General features: G+C 45.2%; 1 protein-coding gene across 6 annotated transcripts in view; it reads left to right on the top strand.

The window, feature by feature from the left end:
- Nucleotides 1-24,712, top strand: part of LOC137429473 (uncharacterized) — a 483,513-nt gene that overhangs the window by 435,196 nt on the left and 23,605 nt on the right. The window contains exons 1-4 of one of the 6 annotated variants that reach the window (XM_068119424.2): nucleotides 3,710-3,790; nucleotides 6,800-7,002; nucleotides 7,126-7,250; nucleotides 18,809-18,946. In XM_068119424.2, coding sequence (XP_067975525.2) covers nucleotides 3,734-3,790; nucleotides 6,800-7,002; nucleotides 7,126-7,250; nucleotides 18,809-18,946 — 523 coding nt within the window. In that variant the 5' untranslated portion in view covers nucleotides 3,710-3,733. Of the gene's footprint in view, nucleotides 1-3,346; nucleotides 3,436-3,632; nucleotides 3,791-3,884; nucleotides 3,996-6,799; nucleotides 7,251-18,808; nucleotides 18,947-24,712 lie in introns of those variants that run through there. The other 5 variants (XM_078780691.1, XM_078780689.1, XM_078780688.1 and 2 more) reach the window with 5 other exon arrangements.

Here is a 24,712-nt window from a genome sequence, read left to right as displayed (position 1 = left end):
CCGGGATAATATGTATATATATTGCTGCCCGATAAACGGGCTTTTCAGAGTGCCTGAGTGTTTGGTTTGATTAAAGCAACTCGGATGAATTCCAGCTTTTTGTCGCGTCCATTCTTCCGATCGACGTGGGAGCCCCAGCTCCTTCACTACTACACCTACCTACTACCAACTACCTAATCTACTGATGCCATAGTGATGGGTAAAATAGTGGCAAGAGGCTTTGGCTTCGCCGGCTCATTGCGGCTTTGCAATCGGGTACTAGTATTACACAGCAATTGTGTGAGAATTATGAGCTTTTTCAAATAAAATTTATAACTCACTATTTTCGATGGCTGCCATTTTGGAAAATGGTCAAAAAACAAAAAAATAATTATATGAGTGCTCGACACTCGAACCAAAATTGTTCTATAGGCCCTTACCTTCAAATTGGTACTGAAAACGAAACTTTTGCATCAATTTCAAATGATTAAGTGTCCGGGCATCCCACCACGGAGGTATATAATATGGAGAGCCAATTGGCCACCTCGCAGCATTAGCCGCCGTGAAGCCACCGGAAATAGTCTGGCGGCCATATTGGGAAGCCGATCGTAAGCCTGTCAAAGCAAAGGCGTGGCGCACTGATGATGCAGCTGGAGCGAATTTTAGGACCGCCGACTATTTAATTAATATAGAATACTAATATTTGAACTGATATTCGGGCTCAGAATCCCGTTCTTTAAGGAAATGGTGTTCATTAAGTTTGAAGTTGGTTCTAGACGCATTTTTCCTGGGGAATCCAATGGTTTAGAGCTTGTTTGAAAAAAAAGTGCCCAAAATTACCGCTCGGTGTTCTTTATCGTTCTTCTCATGACCCAATCACCCACTAGTAGGAATAAGAATCCTGACATGTTACACCCCTGTTTAACTCCCGTCTTCACCTTGAACCATTCTGTTGTTTCACCTTGGTCGACGACCGCACATTGAAAGTCTTGGTAAAGGGCTTTTACAAGGTTCACTAATTTTCCAGGTATGCTGTATTTCTTCATTATAACCCAGACTTTCTCTCGGCAAGGAGTCGAAAGCTTTCTAGAAATCTATAAAATTGAGGTACATCGTCGTTTGCCATTCTTTGGCTTGTTCTATAATATTCCTCAATATAAAGATCTGATTTGTTGTCATGTTATATGATGTTACTTAATTCAGTCATTATATTGTAACTAAGATGTGTATGTTTCTATTACCGAGATGTTAGAAACCACGCAGATATAATAATAACCAGAGTTTATTCTACACTGACATGGGTCAGCAACACATCAACAGTGAGTCAGTCACATAAATGACATGAAACGCTGTCATGTAGTTAACCCACAAGCCTCACTGGTGAGCAAACAGGACCAGTTTGCAATATTTTTTCCTGATGCGCTCTTCCTTTATGTCATCATCGAGTGTTCTCACAACATGATGGAAACGTACCTCTCCACTCCACTCCTCTCCACTCCTCTTCTCCTCTCACCTCTCACCCTTCCCACCTCACCCCTCCCACTCTCTCGTCCTCTCCACCTCACCTCACCCACTCTTCCTCTCCACCTCTCACCCTCTCCATCTCACCTCCTCATCCTCTCCACCTCACCTCACCCTCTCAGCCTCTCCACCTCACCCCATCCTCTCTTCCTCTCCACCTCACGCCACCTCTCACCCTCTCCATCTCACCTCCTCATCCTCTCCACCTCACCTCACCCTCTCCACCTCACCCCATCCTCTCATCATCTATACCTCACCCAACCGTCTCATCATTTCCACCTCACCCCACTCACCCTCTCTTCCTCTCCACCTCACCCCATCCTCATCTATACCTCACCGAGCCGTCTCATCATCTCCACCTCACCCCACTCACCCTCTCCACCTCACCCCATCCTCTCATCATCTATACCTCACCGAGCCGTCTCATCATCTCCACCTCACCCCACTCACCCTCTCCACCTCACCCCATCCTCATCATCTATACCTCACCGAGCCAGCTCATCATCTCCACCTCACCCCACTCACCCTCTCCACCTCACCCCATCCTCATCATCTATACCTCACCGAGCCGTCTCATCATCTCCACCTCACCCCACTCACCCTCTCCACCTCACCCCATCCTCTCATCATCTATACCTCACCGAGCCGTCTCATCATCTCCACCTCACCCCACTCACCCTCTCCACCTCACCCCATCCTCATCATCTATACCTCACCGAGCCAGCTCATCATCTCCACCTCACCCCACTCACCCTCTCCACCTCACCCCATCCTCTCATCATCTATACCTCACCGAGCCGTCTCATCATCTCCACCTCACCCCACTCACCTTCTCCACCTCACCCCATCCTCATCATCTATACCTCACCGAGCCAGCTCATCATCTCCACCTCACCCCACTCACCCTCTCCACCTCACCCCATCCTCTCATCATCTATACCTCATCCAACCATCTCATCCTCTCCACCTCACCCCACTCACCCTCTCTACCTCTCCACCTCACCTTCTCTTCCTCTCCACTTTACATCACCTTCTCTACCTCTCCACCTCACCTCACCTCTCATAACCGTCTCCTCCTCTCATAACCGCCTCCTCTCATAACCCTCTCATAACCCACTCCTCTCATAACCCACTCCTCTCATAACCCACTCCTCTCATAACCCACTCCTCTCATAACCCACTCCTCTCATAACCCACTCCTCTCATAACCCTCTCATAACTCAATCATCTCATAATCCACTCCTCTCATAACCCACTCCTCATAACTCACTCCTCACATAACTCACTTCACAAATAAGACTCCTTACAGTCGGTAAGCATCCAAAATGAATCAGCTTCCCAATATGGCCGCCAAGCAACTTCCGCTAGCTTCAGCCGACAGCCGTCATTGGCTCTCCATATTATATACCTCCGTGCATCCCACTCCCAGGGAAAGTCTAATTTATTGGACTGTATAATTTATTGCAAATAATCCATCGGACATAATCCATAACTGTATTTATTTTAATCCTCTTGTGTTGTGTGTATTTTTGTGCACCCGTCACTCTGACAGACATTCCCCCTCCTCGTGTCATAAAGGAGAAACAACAACAACAACAGGCATTTAAAGGCCATTTTCCCTGCAAGAGCGGGGGTTAGCCTTGCAGTCCCCATGACAATCTTCTCCATTTTGCCCTATTTTCTGCATCTCCCCTTGTTAACCCCCTTGCCCGCATTTCTTCTTCGACCATGTTTAGCCAAGTCTTTCTCGGTCTATAAAACTGTGGGGGCGGGGCGGGACGGGAGGAGTCTGTGGCGTGGCGTGGCGTGACGGGAGGAGGAGGAGCGGAGCCGGAACAGGAGGAGCGGAACAGGACGGGGTGAGAGGCGGGTGGCACTCCGAAAGGCGCGGCATTGCTGGAAACGGTTCTGATGTTCCCTCGTTCACAACTGGCGGTACTAGTTTAAGGTCAATAGAAGGGGTTGTGTGTAACTTCAACTTTCATGCCACGTCGACGATTGAACAACAACTGAACGAAAAATTATTACTGTTCTCTCATGCACCGTGATCGGGAGTGGTAAAATGGCGGATCTGTGGCTTCAGTTCTTTATCTGACGACAATTGGCCAATGAGCCATCAACTGCTATCTGGTGGAGATCGGTGATGTGAGGAGGAAGAAGAAGAAGAAACATATATTGCGTTAATTGTAAGGATTCACTAACTATGAATAACTTCCGGGTGATTTTGTAAACCATGAACTGTAACTGTGACAAAAATCCTCGTGATCAGGTCGAATCTTCTGAGGAAAAGGTTTGTTCGGAGTTTGTCATTTTATTATTAATACTGAGAAAGATCTGTAAAACGATCTTTTGAAAGGATTCTTCATAATACAAGAGTAATATTAACACTAATAGTAATACACTAATAGAGATGTAGGGTCAAGTTCATGATGGTACACAGCACGATACGTCGAAGAGTTGTGGATGGATTATGACGAACGAGGGGGAAGAACAAGGTGATTCGATTTAGGTTCAGGTCCGAATCCAGATCCGGCCCATCAGTGGATACAAAACGTAACCTGTTTGTCCTGGCGGAGGTTTGTGCGCTACCGAGTGTTGTTTACCTCGTTACTTGCGGAACTAATCCTGGTGTTGGCTTCATGATTAATGTGGCTCACTTAAGATCTTCGGGTCACGTCGTTAAAATAACACCAGGTGGGTTGACTCAGCCTGTCATCCTTCTGAAGTTTGCAAAATGAGTACCAGCCTCCTGGAAACGGGGGGCACTGCATCAGCGGCACGTGAAACTGGAAGTGAGTTGTTGTTGAGGGCAATGGCCAATAGGTCTTCGGTCACGGTGACTTGAATCGTCAATTTTTCAACCGATTCACTTGATGTGTACTAGAATATAAGACCCGTCGCTTCGCTGAAGGAGATGGCTTTATGCATTAGAAAGGAGGCAGTTATGATGGGATATGATAGATGTTGAAGATAATGAAGGGTATCGACAAAATATGTGCAGAATAAATCTTCAGCAGAGAAAGTGACAGGACCATGGGCCGTAGCCTGAGACTAAAGAAAAGAAGAGTTAATACGGGAGTAAGATAAGGGTCTTTCACTCAGAGAGTAGTTAATTCATGGGATGGTCTCCGAGAAAGGCAGTGGCAACCGAACCAACCGAACCAAATGATAAATTTAAATCAGGATTAGATACGTACCTGGAAGCATTAGACCACATAAAATAGCTTTTTTCTCTTTTTTAATTTAAATAATTAAAATAATTATATTTCCCCATTTGTATTTGACATGCTTGGGATATCCCCAGTTGTGCCACATCGTCTCATCAGCACTCCTCCCCTCATTCCCCCAATGAAATTGCATCGTTTTTGTGTACATAATTGGTCTGGTGTTGAAGTGGTGAAGCATAATGGGCCGAATGATCTCCTCTAGTTTACTCTGGGTATATTTTTGTCTCGTATTAATTATATAAAATGTATATAAAAACTCGTATTAATTAGATCCTGATTGATAAGAAAACTTACAAAATGGGACACAGTGAGTGAACATACTGGATACAAAAGCCCACATTTATTGGATAATAAATTGATTGGATTGCCAATGCAAATACAGTCATGTGAAAAAGTAAGTACACCCCATTTAAGTTTTGACTCCTTCAACATATTTCAACATTCAGCGATTTGATCTTCATTTCAACAATATTGATGGATAAAGGTGATATAATATAACAAATATCATGAAACATTTACATTTTGTAGTCCATTGTATAATTTAAATAAACATGAATGCAAATTTCGCATGTGGAAAAAGTAAGTACACCCCATGAAATGTTTTTTAAAATCTTTTTAACATATGTGGACATATCAATATTTGATTTTCATTGAAACAGTATATATCGATAAAGGTGATCTTATTGAACAAAAAACAATGAAAGATTGACTGCAATAATTTATTCAACAAAATTTTTTTGCACAGCATGCACAATTGCATGCACAGCTCGTTTCAAATCCCCCCACAACATCTCTATGGGATTTAGATCCGGGCTTTGACTTGGCCATTCCAGAACCCTCCATTTCTTTCTTTTCAGCCATTCATTGGTGGATTTACTGGTATGTTTGGGGTCTTTGTCATGTTGCAAGGTCCACCTTCGGTTGAGCTTCAACTTTCCGACAGATGGCCTCACATTATCCTCAAGCACCCTCTGGTACAATGAAGAATTCATAGTGGATTCTATGATGGTGAGCTGCCCAGGCCATGATGAAGCAAAGCTGCCCCAAACCATAATATTTCCACCACCATGCTTTACAGTTGGCATCAGGTTCTTGTGGTCAAATGCTGTCTTTGGTTTTCGCCAAACATGTCTTCTGGTACTGTGGCCAAATAGCTCTACCTTTGACTCATCTGTCCAGAGGACATTGTTCCAGAAGTGCTGGTCTTTGCCTAGGTGTTCATTGGTAAACTTTAGTCTTGCCCTGATGTTCTTTCTGGACAGCAAAGGTTTCCTCCTGGCACACCTCCCATGTAGATCAAATTTGTGCAGCCTCTTTCTAATGGTAGTCTCGTGCACTTTGACATCAACAGTGGCAAGAGCTACCTGTAGGTCCCGTGATGACATTCTGGGGTTCTTAGAGACTTCTTTCAGCATCTTGCGGTCTGCTCTCGGGCTGAACTTGCTGGGGCGGCCTGGCCTGAACAAATTGGCAGTTGTTTCGAATCTTTTCCACTTGTAGATGATCTTCCGGACAGTCGAATGATTGATTTCAAATTGTTTGGAGATCTTTTTAAATCCCTTCCCAGACTCGTAGGCATCTTTTACCTCCTTTCTGAAGGCCGCAGAGAGCTCTTTTGGTCTAGGCATGGTGACGCCGCACACTTCAACAACAAAGAGCAAACCAAACTAAATGTCTGAGGTTTAAATAAGACAGGTTCCTCCAAGATCCTCTCTAACGATGTTCTAATCATTTGCACCTGAGCTGGTGCACCTGATCCTAAGTTTAGGTATTTAAAGTGGTGATAAATGTAGGGGTGTACTTACTTTTTCCACATGCGAAATTTGCATTTATGTTTATTTAAATTATACAATGGACTCCAAAATGTAAATGTTTCATGATATTTGTTATATTATATCACCTTTATCTATCAATATTGTTGAAATGAAGATCAAATAGCTGTATGTTGAAATATGTTGAAAAAGTCAAAACTTTACATGGGGTGTACTTACTTTTTCACGTGACTGTAATTCACAAAAATTCCAAAGAGAGTGAAGAAAATACCATGTATAACCTTTCCTTTCTTTACACAGGCATTGTGTCCCTGGCAGGTCATTGGTGAAATGGAGAGCTTCTTGGAATGGCTCCAATCACAAGGCCTGAGAGCAGAAACAGCCCAAGCAGTGATCGATAAGCTTGGAATTGAGGATCAGAAGGTTATTCGAGCTTGTACCGAGTCCGATTCATTGCGGGACAAGCTCCTCACTCTCTCCAAAGATAAACTTCAATTTGCAATGTATGCTGACTTCTGTAAATTTATGAATTCTTTTTTAAAGCCACAAGATGTCCAGATTGCAGGTTCTTCTCTGTTGGGAAGTATTTTCGTCAACTTGGATGATGTTATTTGGGAACTTTCCAGTTTCTGCCAAAACTTTGTTGGATTCAAAAATGTGCATCTGGAAAATCGTCCTGGTGTCTCTGGAATCGGGTTCAGTGATGTCTGCATCCTCCGCTCTCAGGATGATGGAGTAAGACCCACGTCTGGTATGTGACTTTTTTTCTACGACATAGCATGTCAACAAATATCTTGATCTTCTTCCATTGCTTTCTTGAAATTATTTTAACTTGTATAATCTCCTTTGGTGCAGCTTGTTATTGTCTAATATGAAGGGATTTTTGATGTATGGTACAAGGTCTGTTCAATTCTGGTGTTCCACAGGGTTCTGTCCTTGGTCCCACATTGTTCCTTGTTCATATCAATGATCTTCCTGATAATGTTCTGTCTCAGCTAGCCATGTATGCTGATGATTTCTCACTCTACTGTACATCTGCTGATTCACTCAATGCCACTCGTAATTAGGTCAGAGTTTCTCTGGACAATACAACAACAACAACATGCATTTTAAGGCCATTTTCCCTGCTAAAGCGGGGGTTAGCCTTGCGGTCCCCATGACAATCTTCTCCATTTTGCCCTATTTTCTGCATCTCTCCTTGTTAACCCCCTTGCCCGCATTTCTTCTTCCACCATCTTTAGCCAAGTCTTTCTCGGTCTTCCCCGTCCTCTACTTCCTTCTACATTCATTTCCATCACTCTTCTCAACCAGTCACTTTCATCCTTCCTCAACACATGACCAAACCATCTCAACCTGTTCCTCTTCACAGCATAAATCACAGGCTCTATTCCCATCATCTTTCGCAATTCATCATTTGTCTTCCTCTCTCTCAACGATACTCCGCACATCCACCGAACCATTCGCATTTCCACCCTTTCCAGCCTTCGTTGCTGCTCTACATTCATGACCCATGTCTCGCTCCCATAAATCATAACACTTCTCACACATGCAGCATACACCTTTCCCTTCAGCTTCAACGACACTCCCCTCCTCATCAGCATGCCACTCAGTTCCCGAAACTTCTTCCATGCACATCTCACTCCAGCAACTGTTGCCGAGTCTGATCCACCTTCTCCATTCAGCATGTCTCCGAGGTAGCAAAATGTTTTCACACCTTCCAGCTTCATGCCGTCTCCAAGATCCAACTCAACATTTCCTCCATCTGCAGCTCCCTCTGTGCACACCTTACATTTGAATGTAGCTGCCACACTGGTTAATGACCCTCTCAGATCGCTACATTTTCGATGAACCCACTCGGCACACATTGTACATTGAATGGAGTTCACTCCGACACCCTTCCTGCACACAGCACATGGCCACTTCCCAGTTCTTTCCACCTCACCACATGCTTTACCACTTGCCATCACCTTCGTCTTTCCTATATTCACCTTCAGACCTTTTGTCTCCATACATTCCTTCCACTTGTTCATCTTTTCCTTCAGTCCATCCATACTTTCCGCAATCAACACCAGATCATCTGCATACAACAACTCCCACGGTAAACCCTCCTTTACGTTCTGAGCCAGCACCTCCAACACAGGTACAAATAGTAGTGGACTTAGTACCGACCCCTGATGCACTCCCACCTTCACCTCAAACTAACCACTGTTCCCGTCCTTCGTCCTTACAGCTGTGCATGCTCTTTTGTACATTGCCATCACTACTCTGATCAACCATTCCTCCACTTCTAACTTCCTCAATGCCCATGTCAATACTTCGCGTGGAACCCTATTGAATGCTTTCTCCAGATCAACAAACCCAAGAAATAACTTCTTCCTCTGCTCCATGTACTTCTCCTGCAGCTGCCTCACAATAAAGAGCACGTCTGTCGTTCCTCTTCCTGGCATAAATCCAAACTGCATTTCGTCGATCTTCACCTTCTTCCTTATCCTCCTCTCCAACACCCTTTCCAATACCTTCATTCCATGCTCCAATAACTTTATCGCTCGGTACGAGCCACACTCCAGAGGGTCACCTTTCCCCTTGTATAGAGGGACGAGGGTACTCAGTTCCCAATCCACTGGAATGCGGCCTTCTTTCACCACCAGCTTACAGATCTCTGTCATTCTCTTCACACCCCAACTTCCTGCTGCCTTCAACATATCTCCCACAACTCCCGTCGGCCCTCCCGCTTTTCTACTCTTCATTGCTTTTATCGCTTCCTCAACTTCCTTCTCAGTTATCTTCTCTGCCAGTCCTAAAACTGGGTTACTCTCTATGTTGCCATCCCATTCATTCTCTGTATTCAACAGCATTTCCATATATCTTTTCCATCTTCCTTTAATTCCATCTGGGTCCACAATGATTTGTCCCACTTCATCCTTCAAGCAACTCACCCCCATCACATCACACCTCTCTTTCGCTATCTGCTTTGCAAGCCTGAATACCGCTCTCTGACCCTCTTCCGAATCCAAGCGTTCTCTGAACATTTTCCTACATGCCTCCTGCGCCTTTGCTACCTCTTTCTTTGCAGCCTTCTTGACTGCCTTATAACTTTCATGCTCTGCTTTTTCTGCTCCCGTACCCTTCGCCTTCTGCCACTCCTTGAACTTCTTCCTCTTCTCGTCATTCCTCTTTCCAACTTCATCATCCCACCACCATGTTTCCGAGTGCCTCGGTGGTCCTTTTGTCCATCCACGTACTTCACCAACGGCTCGCAACAGACTATCTTTCATTGACATCCAACCACGTTCAAGCTCAACCACATCATCCTCTACCCTACTCAGCCTCTCTTTTAATGCCTTTTAATACTTCCACCACTTCTCCTGATCTCCCTGTCATTGTCCCTACATTCCATGTCCCAAACCTCAGAAACCGATCTCCACTTCGGGTTGTACCCTGCCCATATGTAGTTGTAATTGTCATAGTTCTCTTTTTTTCCTCTCTGGACAATGATTTGGAGAATGTGTTGAAGTTGGGGCACGACTGGCTGGTAACCTTCAATGCAAAGAAAACGAAACTGTTGTCCATATCTCGTTCTAGAAACAGATCTTTTCCCTTCTGTGCACATGGGATCTTCTACCCTAACAGAATCATCTGAGCCTTGGCTTCTTGGTCTGGACATGTCTTCTAACCTCGGTTGGGATAAGTACATTTCTGGTATTGCTAAGAGTGATTCAAAGTGAGTTGGTTGTCTTTATCGAGCGCAGAGGTATTTACCTCCTGAGGCCATTTTGTACCTGTATAAGGCATCTATACGTCCCCTCATGGAGTACTGTTGTCACATTTGGGCTGGAGCACTGGCCTGCCACTTATCTTTACTTGATCGGCTCCAGAAACGCATCGTCAACCTGGTTGGTGTGGAGATGGGTTCAACTCTTCAACCACTCTCTCACCGTAGATCGATTGCCACTCTTGGTTTGTTCTACAGATATTTTCATGGCAAATGTTCTGTTGGACTTTCTAACTTGGTTTTTTCCGTCGGAGTGTTTGGACGCAAGACTCGGTTTGCCCTCTCCGCTCACCCATACACTATAGCTGATCCAAAGTGCAGAACGAAAGGCTATGCAGATAGTTTTATCCCTCGTGCTGTCCTGCTCTGGAATTCACTACCTGTAACATGTTTCCCATTATCCTACAATTTACTCTGCTTTAAGAGGAATGTCAATTCATGCTTCCTATCTTTGAGGTTTAATCACATTTTCCCTGACCTTTGCTACTTCCGGTGTCTTGGATGTTTTCTTGTTATTTATTTATTTATTTATTTATTTTTGTTTTCTTTTGCTTTATCCTTATATTTTTCTAACTTTCTCGTAGCCCCTTACATAGAGTGGCTGTATGCCTTGTCTGGGGCAATATCCATAAAAAAACACAACAACAAAAGTCACTTTTTAGCTCACCTGGAACATATTTCCGGGGAGCTTATGGGATGGCGTGTCGTCAGTTTGTCCGTAAACACTTGCAGCTTCTTCTCCGAAACTGCTGATGGGATTGTGACCAAACTTGGTAAAATTATATTTTGTGTGTTGGAACTCAAGTTTGTTCACGGCATTTAAAAAAAATCGATGTCTCAGGGGGTCTACCGGGGGTCAATGTGGGTCCAGGTTTGACCCATCCCAGCCCCCCAAAGTAGAACTGCACACACGATTTCGATGAAACTTGACCACAACCTTCATCAACCGTGATGTACCAAAGTTTGTTCACGGCATTTGAAAAATCAGGGTTTATTGCCGCTATTTATTTTCTTTTTTGTAAATTGCATTAAATGCCTAAGTGTTCCATGTTTAACAGTGCATTTAAGTTATCTGCATGCAGGAAGTAGTTTGTTACCTCTCTTTAGCCACGGAAGGCTTATTTATCCTTGTTATCTCATGCTTTTTGAAAAATATGAAAACGCTTCATCATAGTCATATTGTGATCAGCTTTGTCCGTCAGTCTGTCTGTGAGTCATACAATCTCTTCCTGAACGGTTGTGTAAAAATTCTCAAACTTGGTTGTTATGATCAGGACATGGCAATAGGGTGCAAGCGCAGTATAATTTTGACCCCGCCCCCTGGGTACATTACCACAAATTGAATACCAAGAAGTAGAATAGCAAAATATGTAATTAGGGGCACATTTTTGAATATTTTAACGGCGTAGCCCATCAGGCTAAGCCGACTAGAACAGTGTTTGTCCGTCCGTATGTATGTATGTATGTCCCCTCAAATGTATACCAATCAGAGCTGAGGATATGGTCACATGACAGGGTGATGTGATTACGTCTGATGTCATTACGGCGTACGCGGTTGACTCTCCACACTCCGCCATTTTGATTTAAATGCCGTTCATGCCGAACATATCAGCGAACCTGTCATATATCACAATCGTCATGCTCTACCTTTACGTTTTTATTCAGTGTGCAACACAAACAAACCGATTGTTAAAATGACTATCAAATATCGAAAGCATAGACGTTACAGCTCTTCCAACAATACGGTACGGTACGGTACGTATAGGCCTTAGGCGTTATGACTCGTCTTTGGACCGCTTCAGACAAATTAAGCCCAGGTTTCTTAATACAGTAGTGTATCGTTTCAGTAGTATCGTTTTCGTTATAATAATAATAATATAGAAAATATAACCATAATACTTTAATCCCAATGTCGTGAATGGAAAGTTCATGGATTGAAGCAGTGTATGGTTCATGATCAATGATGAGCGGTGTTCGGCACTAATATTAATAACCGAGAAAGTGGGGAATTAGCCTGAGTTTTTTAATGGTAATATCATTTTCGAAATAATGATAACGTAACGTTAATATTATAGTAAATCTAATCATAACACTAATCTCTTCGTGGTGACTGCAAACTTCCTGGAAGTTAAAATATATCAGTTTTGTGTCCGTTACGTCATTACGTCTATGATGTCATTACGACGGCTGAGTCCACCGACCAACATTTTCATTTACAAGTACACCCGCTCACCACGGGAGTGGCAGGAAGGGTCATTCCTCTTTGGGGTATATAGATTACAGTCAATCTATGGTCGGGTCTCAAGAACATGAGGTGTGTTCGTTTACCAAGTTGCTTGTGGAGAGATCGCCAAGTGGTTTAATCATTTGAGCAAGCACGCCATTCAAAACCCTTAAGGAACGGCTGGCTTGGCAAGCGCTAGCTAGCTGCTTGATAAATGAGCACACCTCCAACCCTTGGATACATAGATTACAGTAGATCTTCGCTCAGTTCTGCAAGTAAAACTTACCTCACGGATGTTGGGATTCCTCAAAATTTATTGATTTAATGTTATAAACAGCATTAACAACTGTTTAAAAAGCTAATCATGTGTTTGTGGTTTATAATATTTTACAAGCCCGGCTACGCCGCTTAGACTTTTGGTCTTGTTTTAATGTAACCTTGTAAATGCAATCAGCATTGGGGGACACATGAAATATGTAACCTTTTTCTCCGACTTCCGGTTCATGCCCCAGGATTTAGCATCACGGGGCAAAATGGAAAGGAAACCCTCAAGATTTGATATTGTGTCATTCCTGGTGGAACTTGTTGCCATCTTTCAACTTTTGCTTTGGGTGTGAAGCGTGGGGATTTGCGATGGCGTGCCATGCTTTGCTCTTGTAGTTTTAGTACCTCTCTTTAGCCATGGACAGGCTTAACATTATTGTTGTTGTTGCTGTTGTTGTTGTATAGCCCTGGATAGTTCTCTTGAAGAGGCCCGCTGCACGGAGACAGTCGATCAATCTCCCAGGAGTGACCCAGAGATCGCCCACATCCAATATGATGTACCCCCACCTTCTCTTATCCTTGTTTAAACAGTGAAATTCAATGCATAATTCTTTATATCTTGGAAATATTTGGATGAACAATGTGAACATTAAAAAAACACAACTTTCATTTGAAAACAAACTCCAACCCATTGGTCAACAAAACAAACAAAATGTGGAAATTGTTTTCTTCCAACAATTTGGTTTTTATTCTAAAGAAAATAATTATTTAATTCTGAAATGTTTATTTAAACCTAAATCAAGGTTTGAGTTGTAATTTACTAAATTTCAGTAACTGCAGTTTGGACATCTACCATCTCTGTGCAGTATGGGGTAAAATCCCTTATCTTCTCTTACCCACCATCTCTTATCTTCTCTTACCCTCCATCTCATCTTCTCTTATCCACCATCTCTTATATTCTCTTATCGACCATCTCTTTTCTTCTCTTACCCACCATCTCTTATCTTCCCCCATCCAAAACCTTGATCATTTCTACCCCTGTTCATACACCCCCAAATCCACCTTTTTCAAATAAACTGCTAGTAGTATTTGTTTGTAAATAAACATTTGTTTTATACCTTGTATCCGCCCGCCCTGCTCCCCCCCCCCCCCCCAATCCCCCTCCAGTTTGTGGTGAGGCTGGTGCGGTGGGAGGTTAAAAGCAGGGGTCGGAAGGTTATAAGATGGGGGAAGTGAAGGGGAAACTTCACCGAAGAGTACAACGAGAGGGTGAGGGCCAGGTAGGAGCAACTTAGCGAAGATGTGGAAGGTTTGGGGAAGGAGTGGAAGAAGTCCATAGAGGCATTTAAGGGAATTGCAGAAGTGTTGTGTGGAAAGACGTCAGGGAAGCTTGCATTGTCGAGGGATGGAACCCAGGTATGATGGACAGAGGCAGTAGCGAAGGCAGTTGGTGAAAAGAAGGAGGTTGGAAGAGGATATAGAAGATCAAGGATAGAGGGAGATGGCTGGATGCGGGGTTGCTGCACCTGTATGGGCAGAAGTAAGAACGCAGCAAGAAAATCTGTGGATAAGGCAAGGAATGATATGAAAGAGGAAGTGTACAACAAGTTCGAAGAGGATGGTGGGAGGCTTTATCCATAAATTGGCTCTTGACCGGAATGAGGATAGCAAAGACATGAAGGGAGGGGTGGTGATTAAGGATGGAGGTGGAAAGCTAGTGACAGAGAGGGGTGCATGATTGGAGGTGTGTGAAGGATATTTGAAAGAGCTGTTGAATCAGGAAGGAAGCAACAGCAAGCTGGAGCTGCAGAGTTATGTGGAGAGAAAAGAGGAGAGCATGGAAGAGGAAGTGTGGATCGCATTGAAGAGGATAAAAAAGGAAAGGGCACCAGGCGTTGATGAGGTATGTACACAAATGGTAATTGCAGCTGGAGAAAGTCGGAGTCAGGTGGACAAAGAGGTTATTGAATGTATGTATGAGAGATGGGTCAATTCCGGAAGAGTGAAGGACAGGGTTAATTGTGCCGATATGAAAGGGGATTGGGGATGTTCAAGATCTGAGGAAGTACAGGGGCATTGCACTCCTTTGTCGTGTCATGAAGGTGCCAAAGAGGGTTCTGGATGAGAGGATGAGGAAGAGTGTGGAGAAGCAGATCGGAGAAGAGCAGCAGGGGTTCGGAAAGGGTAGGTGAATGACAGAAGGGATATTCATGCTGAGACAGCTGGTGGAGAAGAGTTTGGAGGTGCAAGGTGAAATGGCATTGCCATTTGTGGATCTGGAGAAGGCCTATGACACTGTTCCGAGAGAGATGGTGATTGTGACACTCAGATGGATGGTAGTGACGGAATCAGAAGTCAGGCTGGTGGAGGGTGGAGGGGTGTACAAGGGAACAAAGGGAAGAGTTTTGGTTGGTCCTGGGATGTGGACGAGTTAAATGTGCACTGCAGTTTGGACATCTGGTTGAGGCAGGGAAGCACTCTCAGCCAACTCCTGTTTATCATGGTGATGGAGCTGGTAAGCAGGAAGAATGAATGAATGAATAAATGATCGTTTTAAGGCCATTTTCCCTGCTGGAGCGGGGGTTAGCCTTGCGGGCCCCATGACAATCATGGTTCCCTGTTTTTTTGAGGCAATGTTTTTTATGGCTGGATGCCCTTCCTGACGCCAACCCTTAGTCGCCTCTTACGATGTGCAGGGATACAGTGCACCTATTCTAAACCGGGGTACACACCGGGAAGATGTAAAGGTAAACATGAAATATATTCTGGGGAGGATGTTGTATGAGGATGATCTGGCTGTTGTTGTGGAGAGTGGGCAGGAGATGCAGGAAGTACTGGGGGAATGGAAGGAGGCATTTGAGAAACATGGGCTGAAAATGAGCATGGAGAAGACGGAAGTGATGTGGGTTGGGCAGAAGAGAAAATAAATGAATATCAGCTTGGAGGGGACAGAGATCAGACAAGGAAATAGGTTTGAGTATCTGGGGGGGGGGGGGGGATGGAATAGGGGGGGGGGGACAGTGACAGGTGGAGGTGCGGAGGAGGATTCACGTGGTTGCGACAGTGTGGAGGAGGGTGCAGTGTGTAATGTCAGACAGAAAGATTTCAATGATATTGAAAGGGAAGGTTCTGATGTTGTGTAACACCGGCCTACCTTTAGGGTCTGGAGACGGTGGCACTGACAGAGAGACAACAACAGATGCTGCAGGTTTGCCAGAACAACTGAGTCAAGAGGATTGTGCGAGTGAAGAAGGTGGATAGGAGAATGGATGAACTGGGGGAGGAGATTGGTGTGCAGATGAGCTTGGCGGGGAGATTGGTGAAATGTCGACAGAAATGGCCTAGACATTTGGTGTGGATAGGGGAAGAAACAATGGCAGAGAAAGCGGATAGGTTGAGGAAATAAGGTAGGAGGAAGAGAGGTTGACCGTGGTTGAGGTGGGAAGATTGTTTGAAGAAAGATATAAGTAAAGTGGGGATGGTTGGAGGGTGGAGAGAGTTGGCTGAGGACAAAGGGGAGAGGAGGAGTATCATGGTCAAGGTAGGGCAGGAACTTGGTACCATTGGACCTCACCCCTTATGAAGGGAAGAGGAGGAGAACAACAACAACTCCCCACATTTGGTGAATGAATGATCGTTTTAAGGCCATTTTCCCCGCTAGAGCGGGGGTTAGCCTTGCGGGCCCCACGACAATCATGGTTCCCTGTTTTGAGGCAATGTTTTTTATGGCCGGATGCCCTACCTGACGCCAACCCTTGGTCACGCTCTTACGATGCGCAGGGATACGGTGTAACTATTCTAAATCGGGGTACACACCGTGATCATTCATCCCAGCAAGCTGGTACTCAATTTGCTGACCTCGGAAGGGTGACAGGCTGAGTCAACCCCCCTGGCGTTAATTCAGCGATCGACCGGGATTCGAACCCAGGATCCTCGGATCCCAAGCCAGCACCCTTACCGCTAAGCCAACACCAGGCAACACTCTCCACATTTGGTGAACATGTACAAAAGTTCCACTACCTTTTTTATGTTCTGATATGCAGGTTGTGTGTTCTCGGGTTGTCCGTAAGTGTGTCTGGTGCAATAAATAGTGAACCGTTAAGGGGATTTTTTTTTTTCCCAAACTTGGGACAGTTATGCAATATGACAACAAAATAATATCGTAATATATAGGAACAAAATAATATAGTAACAAAATAATTATAGCATATTGTCGTGTCTGTAGCCGATGAACACCAGCCTTGGACGAATAGCCGGATTATCGAATAGCCGGACGAACAGTCCTTAATTCCGAGGTGAACAGCCGAAATTGGCGGTTGGTTTTGTCTCGCTTGGGATGGAAGGAAGCGAAGTTCTTACTTTAACGAAGCACACGGGTTTATCCTGAACCCACAACAAATAAACTAACACAACGAATGAAAAATGCCACACAATGAATTTAATGAAGGTAAATTGAAGAATAAAATGAATGCTGAGGTATAACTAAGTTTTCTCGTGCGAGACGTCTCAACTCAGTCACAAATACAACACACAAGGGAAAGATAATTAAAATGAAATGTTTATTTTTGTCGGCCGGCACTCAGCTCTTGTCCCAAATGGCTTTTAGTAGCTTGGTGGTCATTGAAGATCGAAGCCCCACAGGCAGGAAGCGCATAAGATGGCCATGGAGTCGTGCTCCTCAGCCCCACGAACCTGAGGTACTTTGTTAGGGTGGTCCTCTTTTGGGTCCCACCGCCATCGGGGGAAGCACAACGCGGACCCAGTCCACCATGATCTCAGAAGTGTCCAAAAAATCCTTCAAAATCCTGCCGACTTGGCAAAAACGTTCCTCTTAGGTGCACACACAAAGAAAGAAGCAGCTCCTCCCCAAACGTCCGTTTCCCTCTCTAAGCTTCTCGACTCTGACGTCACACCCCCCAATCGCCGAGCTCTGTTGAATCACCCTATATCCTCTTGACCAATGACGAACTTCGGGGCATGGCCTGCCGGCTCTGCTCCTTTTGGAGGTGGGACTTAGTTGCCGTTTGGCAATGTCAAGGTACTGTCGGCGGTTGTGGTGGTTGAAAGGAAGTTTTGCATGGCCGGCCTTGTAAATGTAAAACGTAAGGGAAAGTGACAAAGGGAATCACATACTGGGGAAAACTAACCTAATCCCTAACTAGTTAGCACAGCTTCACCCCTCGTGTGAAGACACATAAACAATCATAAGCTCCAGTTTCCCTACTTAAATACATTGAGATGTCACCTCGGTCGCCGATGCCGATGCCGATGTCACCTCGGCATCCACGGTCCATGCTACAACTATACAATCCTATCTTTACTATGGGATTCCTCCATCTGCCCCCACAAACGTAACAATATATAGTAAAAACAAAAAGGCATCGGTTAGTAAAAACCAATTAAACTTTTTTTCTGCCCCTCCGACAAGGTCAGAGACAATCAGAAAAAAAGGCAGAAAAAACTTTAATGGGTTTTTACCATCAACCGACGCCTATATGTGCTGTAATTATTTGTTTACAAAATTGCTGTATAATAAGCTCTGACCGACCAATCATCTGTCCATGTACTTTTGTGTACAAGATATTTCAAAAACCATGGAACATTTAGCTTTCATATTGGAGATATCTATTCCTCATGTCATCATCTCAACCGGATTAGATAACAGATGTGATTGGCTAAATGTTGGTAACATGGAGAGAGATGGCATACTGCCCAGCCTGGCCCTTGCCAAGAAACTGCTTCAGCAGCACCGACACCATATAACAGAGTATGCTACATCAAATGGGGTATTTTCAAAAAAGGCATTGGAAAAGTAGCTTCCTCATAAGTTTTGGAGCTAGCCGTCTCATAAGCAATGTCTTATTTTGATACATGTGCTGGGAAGAGGTTGTAGTAAAGACATGGACCAAATGTCCTGGAACGGTGTAGTAATTCTGTGATATTTAGATAATCCTTTTCCTTGATTGATTAAATGTCTTGTTGACCTGATTTATATTTGGAAGTTTTAAACTTTGTGTCCTGCAAAATACTGACACTGAATTGTGTGCAGGTGATGTCTATCCTGTGAAAGTGGAATGCACACCAAACAAAAATGATTCTTCTCTCTCAGAAGCTTTGAGATATGCTTCTGTAAAGGAAGAGTCGGATGTTCCTTTGACAAATGACAGCACTGCCTGTTCTGCACCTGGTGAGCAGAAACCTACAAAATTACCATTTAAGGCTGAATTTACGAACGGCACGAAGTGAGCATCTTGCAAACCCATGCATAAACCTTAAACGCAGTCAAAAATATCGTTGTACGTGTACAGCTAATCCGCCCATCCAGATAGCAATTTGTGAAGGGAGATAATCAGCCAATGAGTTGTACATGTCCAAACATCTGATTAGCCTTTGAGATACCGCACATATCTCGAACATCCAATTTAAATGATGCACTTGCATAGAATCGCAGCACTACAGACAATTGTTGAAGGGGATTCAGCACATTGCTCCTCATCGTAGGTTAATCCAGGTCATCTTACACAAGATTCAGCAGCCGCCAAAATGATTCCTTTGAGAGTTTGTAACACTGGACCAATTTAATATTGTCCTATTTCTTCAGAGAATTGCATCAATCCTCTAATATTCTCAATGCACGTCGGTGAACTGCTCTATTACTATCATCTTCTGCCTCCAATTCAGCTAATTCAAGCACTCCTAATGTATATGTTTAGTTAGGGCATTTTATAATTTTTTTGTAAAATCTGTGAAAAAATTGCTTACCAATAGCTTTCTTCACCAATGTGTTCATGTAGGTGTCTACAAACACCTCTCAATTTATTCCTTCCCAAATCCTTGGGGAAAAGTCAAAATTCAAAATGGCGTCCAAAATGGAAAAATTGTGGATAAAGTCATAGTTTGGCCAGAAATTTAATACTTAATATGGGGAAGAAACCACAAAAATATTGTTCTAGGACAATTGTGAACTCTTGCTAAGCATATTTGTATTATTATCTTGCTTTATATCCAATATGGTGGCCAAAATGATGTCCAAAATGGCCACTAAAATGTGAAAATTGTGGATAAAGTCATAGCTTTATATAGAAATAGAAATGTATCTCAATTGAAACTTCGGTTAGTCAGTTCTCTAGTTCACCCGACTCATCCTAATCCCCAGCATATCCCACACTCCTCTCGTCATCTGGCTGGTTGATGTTCTAGCAAGAGTTACCATGACAGTTGCCGCAAGCAGAAATACACTTGACTCCTTGCTTTTTACATGAGTCTTTACACATGAGTGTGCTACATTCCCCCTCACAGTTGCAGCAGACAAACTTCAGAAGATAGTCCGGTGCGATAGGGTCTGTTGTAGGGACCGGCGCATAACCTTGGTCACCGAGTTTCCATCCGTAGTCCAGGACATCCAATGATGGAGTTTGCAGCAGCAGCCAATCGCTAGTCTGGAGATAAGCCCGGAGAGAGTGCTGTGCTGCAGCTTCTGTTGTCGGGGGCAGTTTCTCAGGTTTGATGCTCCCAGCAGCGGCCCGCTTGCTGAAGATGTCAAATCTCAAGTCCCCCAAGTCTTTGGATGGGTTCCCGCGGAACATGAGCTTGAATAGTTCACAGCCGGCTTTGATGATGTCATCTTTCTTGGCTCGGATGTCCAGAAACACGTCCATGGCCCTCTCTGCTTTGTCAGTCTTGCAGAGCTTGGTTAGCAAAGTTTATTTGCTAAACCCAGAAATCGCGGACACTGTATCGCAGCCGGAGAAGCTGTGCAAGAAGATCAGATACTTCCGGTATCTCTCTGGGAGGGCCTCCCGGATCTTTCCGACATCGTAAGATGTGTCTTTGGCTGTTGTGAGGAAGATTGGGTGGTCTGCAGCATGATGAATCAGCAAAACCATGATGTCGGTGTCCTCAGCCGTCACCTCAACAGGGGACTCTCTTGCCTCATCTAGAGCTGCCCGGACGATAGAGGTGTCTGCATCATCGGGGCATTTCCTGTACGCTGATCCCATTTCTACCGAATGTCTCAGCAAGTAGCCGAATGAGCTGGGTCTTGTCGCTCTTGTTGTCGAGGAACTTTTCTCTTGGAACGAGGCTTTTGATGTCTGGGCGAATCAGAATGTCGCAGCATGCGTTCTTTGTTCGTCTCAGGTGATCATGGTCCTTGGTGGAGCTGCCGTATCCGTCAAAGACCACAGTGATCCTGAGGCAATGGCTCCCCATGGACTTCACAAACTGGAGGTAGCTCTCAGCGATGTCCTTCCAGGTGAGCTTAGCCTCCCATCTGACGTTGTGCAGGAGCCACCCACCATCAATCACCAGGCTCGTGCAGGGGTGTTGTTCAATGGGTTCCACAAATGCTTTCAGGACCCTTGCTAGGGCAGCCTTGTCTGGCTTTCGCAACTTCTGGTCTTTATCAAATAGAGACATCGGTGTTGGCGTCAACTCAAATCGCAGGGCTTGTTTGGTCTTGACTTCACGCTCACTGATGATGATGAGGCGGTTGAAGAGCTTGAGTGAGTCAATAACCAGCTTCTTCCCATTGACTTTGGGTCCACTTCTGAAGCTCTCTAATGATTTGACCTTGTGCTTAGTTTCCATTGTATCCAAAAAAGTTTTTCCATCCATCTTGGCCTGCATGGCTCTGCCAACCTCCTCTGCCTGATCAGCATTGACTGGGTCCTCGGGAGTGCTACTGAACCCCGTGGAGAAGGATACCAGGGTCTTCGAGTCCCGTGTTGCATCGAAGGGGTTAACCTCCTCCAACCATCCAACAATGGCGTTGACAGCATCATCGTCTTTAGTCTCCTGATCAGCGCCGCATTGTCCACGCACTCAGAATATGATAACATCTGTGAGTGGCCTTTTTGGGTGACTTTTGACAGCTTCTGCATCTCAGTCCCAGGATCATCACAGATGAAACACCTCAAGCCATGGCCAGGTGCAGCTATTACATCCCCTTCCATACTGAATCAATTGAGAGGTCTCAGTAGACACCTATTATTGAAGCAAGATAATAATTATTACATTTCTGGCCAAGCTATGACTTTATCCACAATTTTCACATTTTAGCGGCCATTTTGGACATCATTTTGGCCACCATCTTGGATATAAAGCAAGATAATAATACAAATATGCTTGGCAAGAGTTCACAATTGTCCTAGAACAATATTTTTGTGGTTTCTTCCCCATATTAAGTACTAGCAGAAGTACCCGGCATTGCCGGGCGGGGGAGGGGAGGGGAGGGGGAACGGGGGGGAGGGGAGAAGAGTGGGGAGGGGGAGGGGAGAGGGGAGAAGAGGGGGGGATGGGGAGGGTGAGGGATGGGAGGGGGTGGGAGGGGGGAGAGGGGGGAGGGGGGGAGGATGGAGGGGAGGGGGGAGGAGGGAGGAGGGGGGGAGGATGGAGGGGAGGAGGGAGGGGGGAGGGGGAGGGGAGGGGAGGAGGGAGGGGAAGGGGGGAAGGGGGGAGGGGAAGGGGGGAGGGGAGAGGGAAGAGGGGGGGATGGGGAGGGGTGAGGGATGGGAGGGGGGAGTGGGTGGGAGGGGGGAGGGAGGGGGAGGGGAGTGGGTGGGAGGGGGGGAGGGGGGGAGGGAGGGGAGGGGGAGTGGGTGGGAGGGGGGAGGGGGGGAGGGGAGGGGGAGGGGGAGTGGGTGGGAGGGGGGGAGGGGGGGACCCGGCAGAAGTACCCAGCATTGCCGGGTGGGGGAGGGGAGGGGAACGGGGGGGGGGAGGGTGAGAAGGGAGGGGGAGAAGGGTGGGGGAGGGGAGGGGTAGGGGAGAAGGGGAGGGGGTAGGGTGGAGGGAGGGGAGGGGGAAAAGGGAGGGGGGAGGGGAAAAGGGAGGGGGGAGGGGGAAAAGGGAGGGGGAGGGGGGAAAAGGGAGGGGGAGGGGGGAGGGGGAGGGGAGAAGAGAAGGGGAGGGGTAGGGTGGAGGGGGAAGGGAGGGGGCACGGAGGGGGAAGGGGGAGGGAAGGGGATGGCCAGTCAACAATGACGTTGCAGTTCTCATGGTCGGAGAGCAGCACAACAATCGGACATAGTCCTGCATATTCGCAACAGCACGAAGCGGATTTTGGAGACTCACCGATCCTGTGATGTCCTCCAGTACCGGCGTTGCCGGGCGGGGGAAGGGAGACCCGTACATTCCCAACCCGTACATTCGCCCTCTCGACTCAAGCTCACTCGGACAAAAGCCTCGCACAAATTACACCGTGAAGGCCCAATGGTCATGTCTATGCCACAAATCACGGGCGCACTGAATTGAAAATATATAGAACGCGCATACTCCGTGAAAAGTGAAGCCGCCGTGTCGCCATCTTGGTCAGCACGACTCGACCAACTCGCTTCGCGGATCTCGTTTTGTGTGGCAATAAACTGCTCCAATCGGTTACGGAAGGGTTGTGGAAAGACGTTTCACAGCTGTTTCAAAGACATTTAATTCATAATCGCACAAAATCGATACAAAACACGATCGCATAAAAGGTGAAAAAACGTGTGACGTGTGACGGGATGGAACATCACGTGATCGCTCTGAGCAAATCAGTCTGGCGGCGGGAATGGAACATCACGTGATCGCTCTGAGCGAATCAGCGAGCTGCTCTGGAACCGGCTGAGATTAGCGGGTACTTCGCTGAAATGCGCTGAGGTTAATATGAATAAAAAATATGGATCGTCAAATATTTTGAGTTCGGCCATGTTCGTCCCAGGCTCAATGGGCATGTCTATGCCAAATATCAAGCACGTAAGCCTCTCCGTTTAGGAGTCTATCGGTAACATTACACACACACAAACTGTGTTTTATATATATAGATTAAATTTCTGGCCAAACTATGACTTTATCCACAATTTTTCCATTTTGGACGCCATTTTGAATTTTGACTTTTCCCCAAGGATTTGGGAAGGAATAAATTGAGAGGTGTTTGTAGACACCTACATGAACACATTGGTGAAGAAAGCTATTGGTAAGCAATTTTTTCACAGATTTTTCAAAAAAATTATATAATGCCCGAACTAGTTTGATATTTCCGATCCCATGTTAACTTCCAATTAAAAGTCCTGCAATGCCTGCTTCAAGGTCTTAAACACACTCTTAAACATGTGGTTGCCAAAATTTAAAGTTTTATTGTTAGGCTTGAGGAAAAATGTAAGGGGCATAGGAAAGGACCCTTTATGTGCTACAAGCAGAAGTACCCGGCGGAGGATGGGGGAATATGGGGGGGAGGGGGGGGAGGCAGAAGGGCGGGGAAGGGGGTTCATCACCTTTTCGTTAAATATATGCTGGTGAATGTGGCGTTCATCCCGTTTCTGCGTTAAGTGTGATGCAGAACAGCAAGAAGAAGAAGAAGCCGTACTGCCAACTTCGTACACTTCCGGAATTGTTCGATTTATTTGTGTTCAAATGTCTGATGATTGTTTTGTATTTATTTATGCGAATGTGTACTTGTATATAACTGTCATTAATTTTAAAAAGCTTAGGCACTATCGCGCAATAATTTTTTTTTTAACTCCATAAAAACGATCTTGTTTTTTTTCAATTTTTTGGTTTGTTTGTTTTTGCCTAAAATACTCCCAGGCACTCACTGATGAACCTCTGAAAGTTTTATGAAGATCTGTTCAGCCATCTCTGAGAAATATGGCGACACACAGACAGACAGACATCTCTCTTATATAGTAGAGGTGCCATATGGCAAAGTATAGAAAAGAAGGGACATTCCATCGCTTGTAGGAAATGCCAAACATGAGAAAAGAAGGGACATTCAAAAAAATCTCGTGTGCATGCTGTACTACCCTTGTGTTCTTAGGAGGACCCAAGTAATGCTCTCGAAAAGCTAATAGAAAGGAGCACCCTAAACCTTTTTTTTTTTTTGTATACAAGATCGAGGCTCGTGAAAGAGCGAACATTAATCACACAGAAAGACAAACCGACACATAAAACATATAACATCGGGAGCGGTAGACAAGAT

Source organism: Myxine glutinosa, chromosome 6 (assembly GCF_964187855.1).
Source record: "Myxine glutinosa chromosome 6, kmMyxGlut1.1, whole genome shotgun sequence".
Lineage (NCBI taxonomy): Eukaryota > Metazoa > Chordata > Myxini > Myxiniformes > Myxinidae > Myxine > Myxine glutinosa.
The sequence above is the reverse complement of the archived record's forward strand: the minus strand, read 5'-3'. Positions and strand labels throughout refer to the sequence as shown.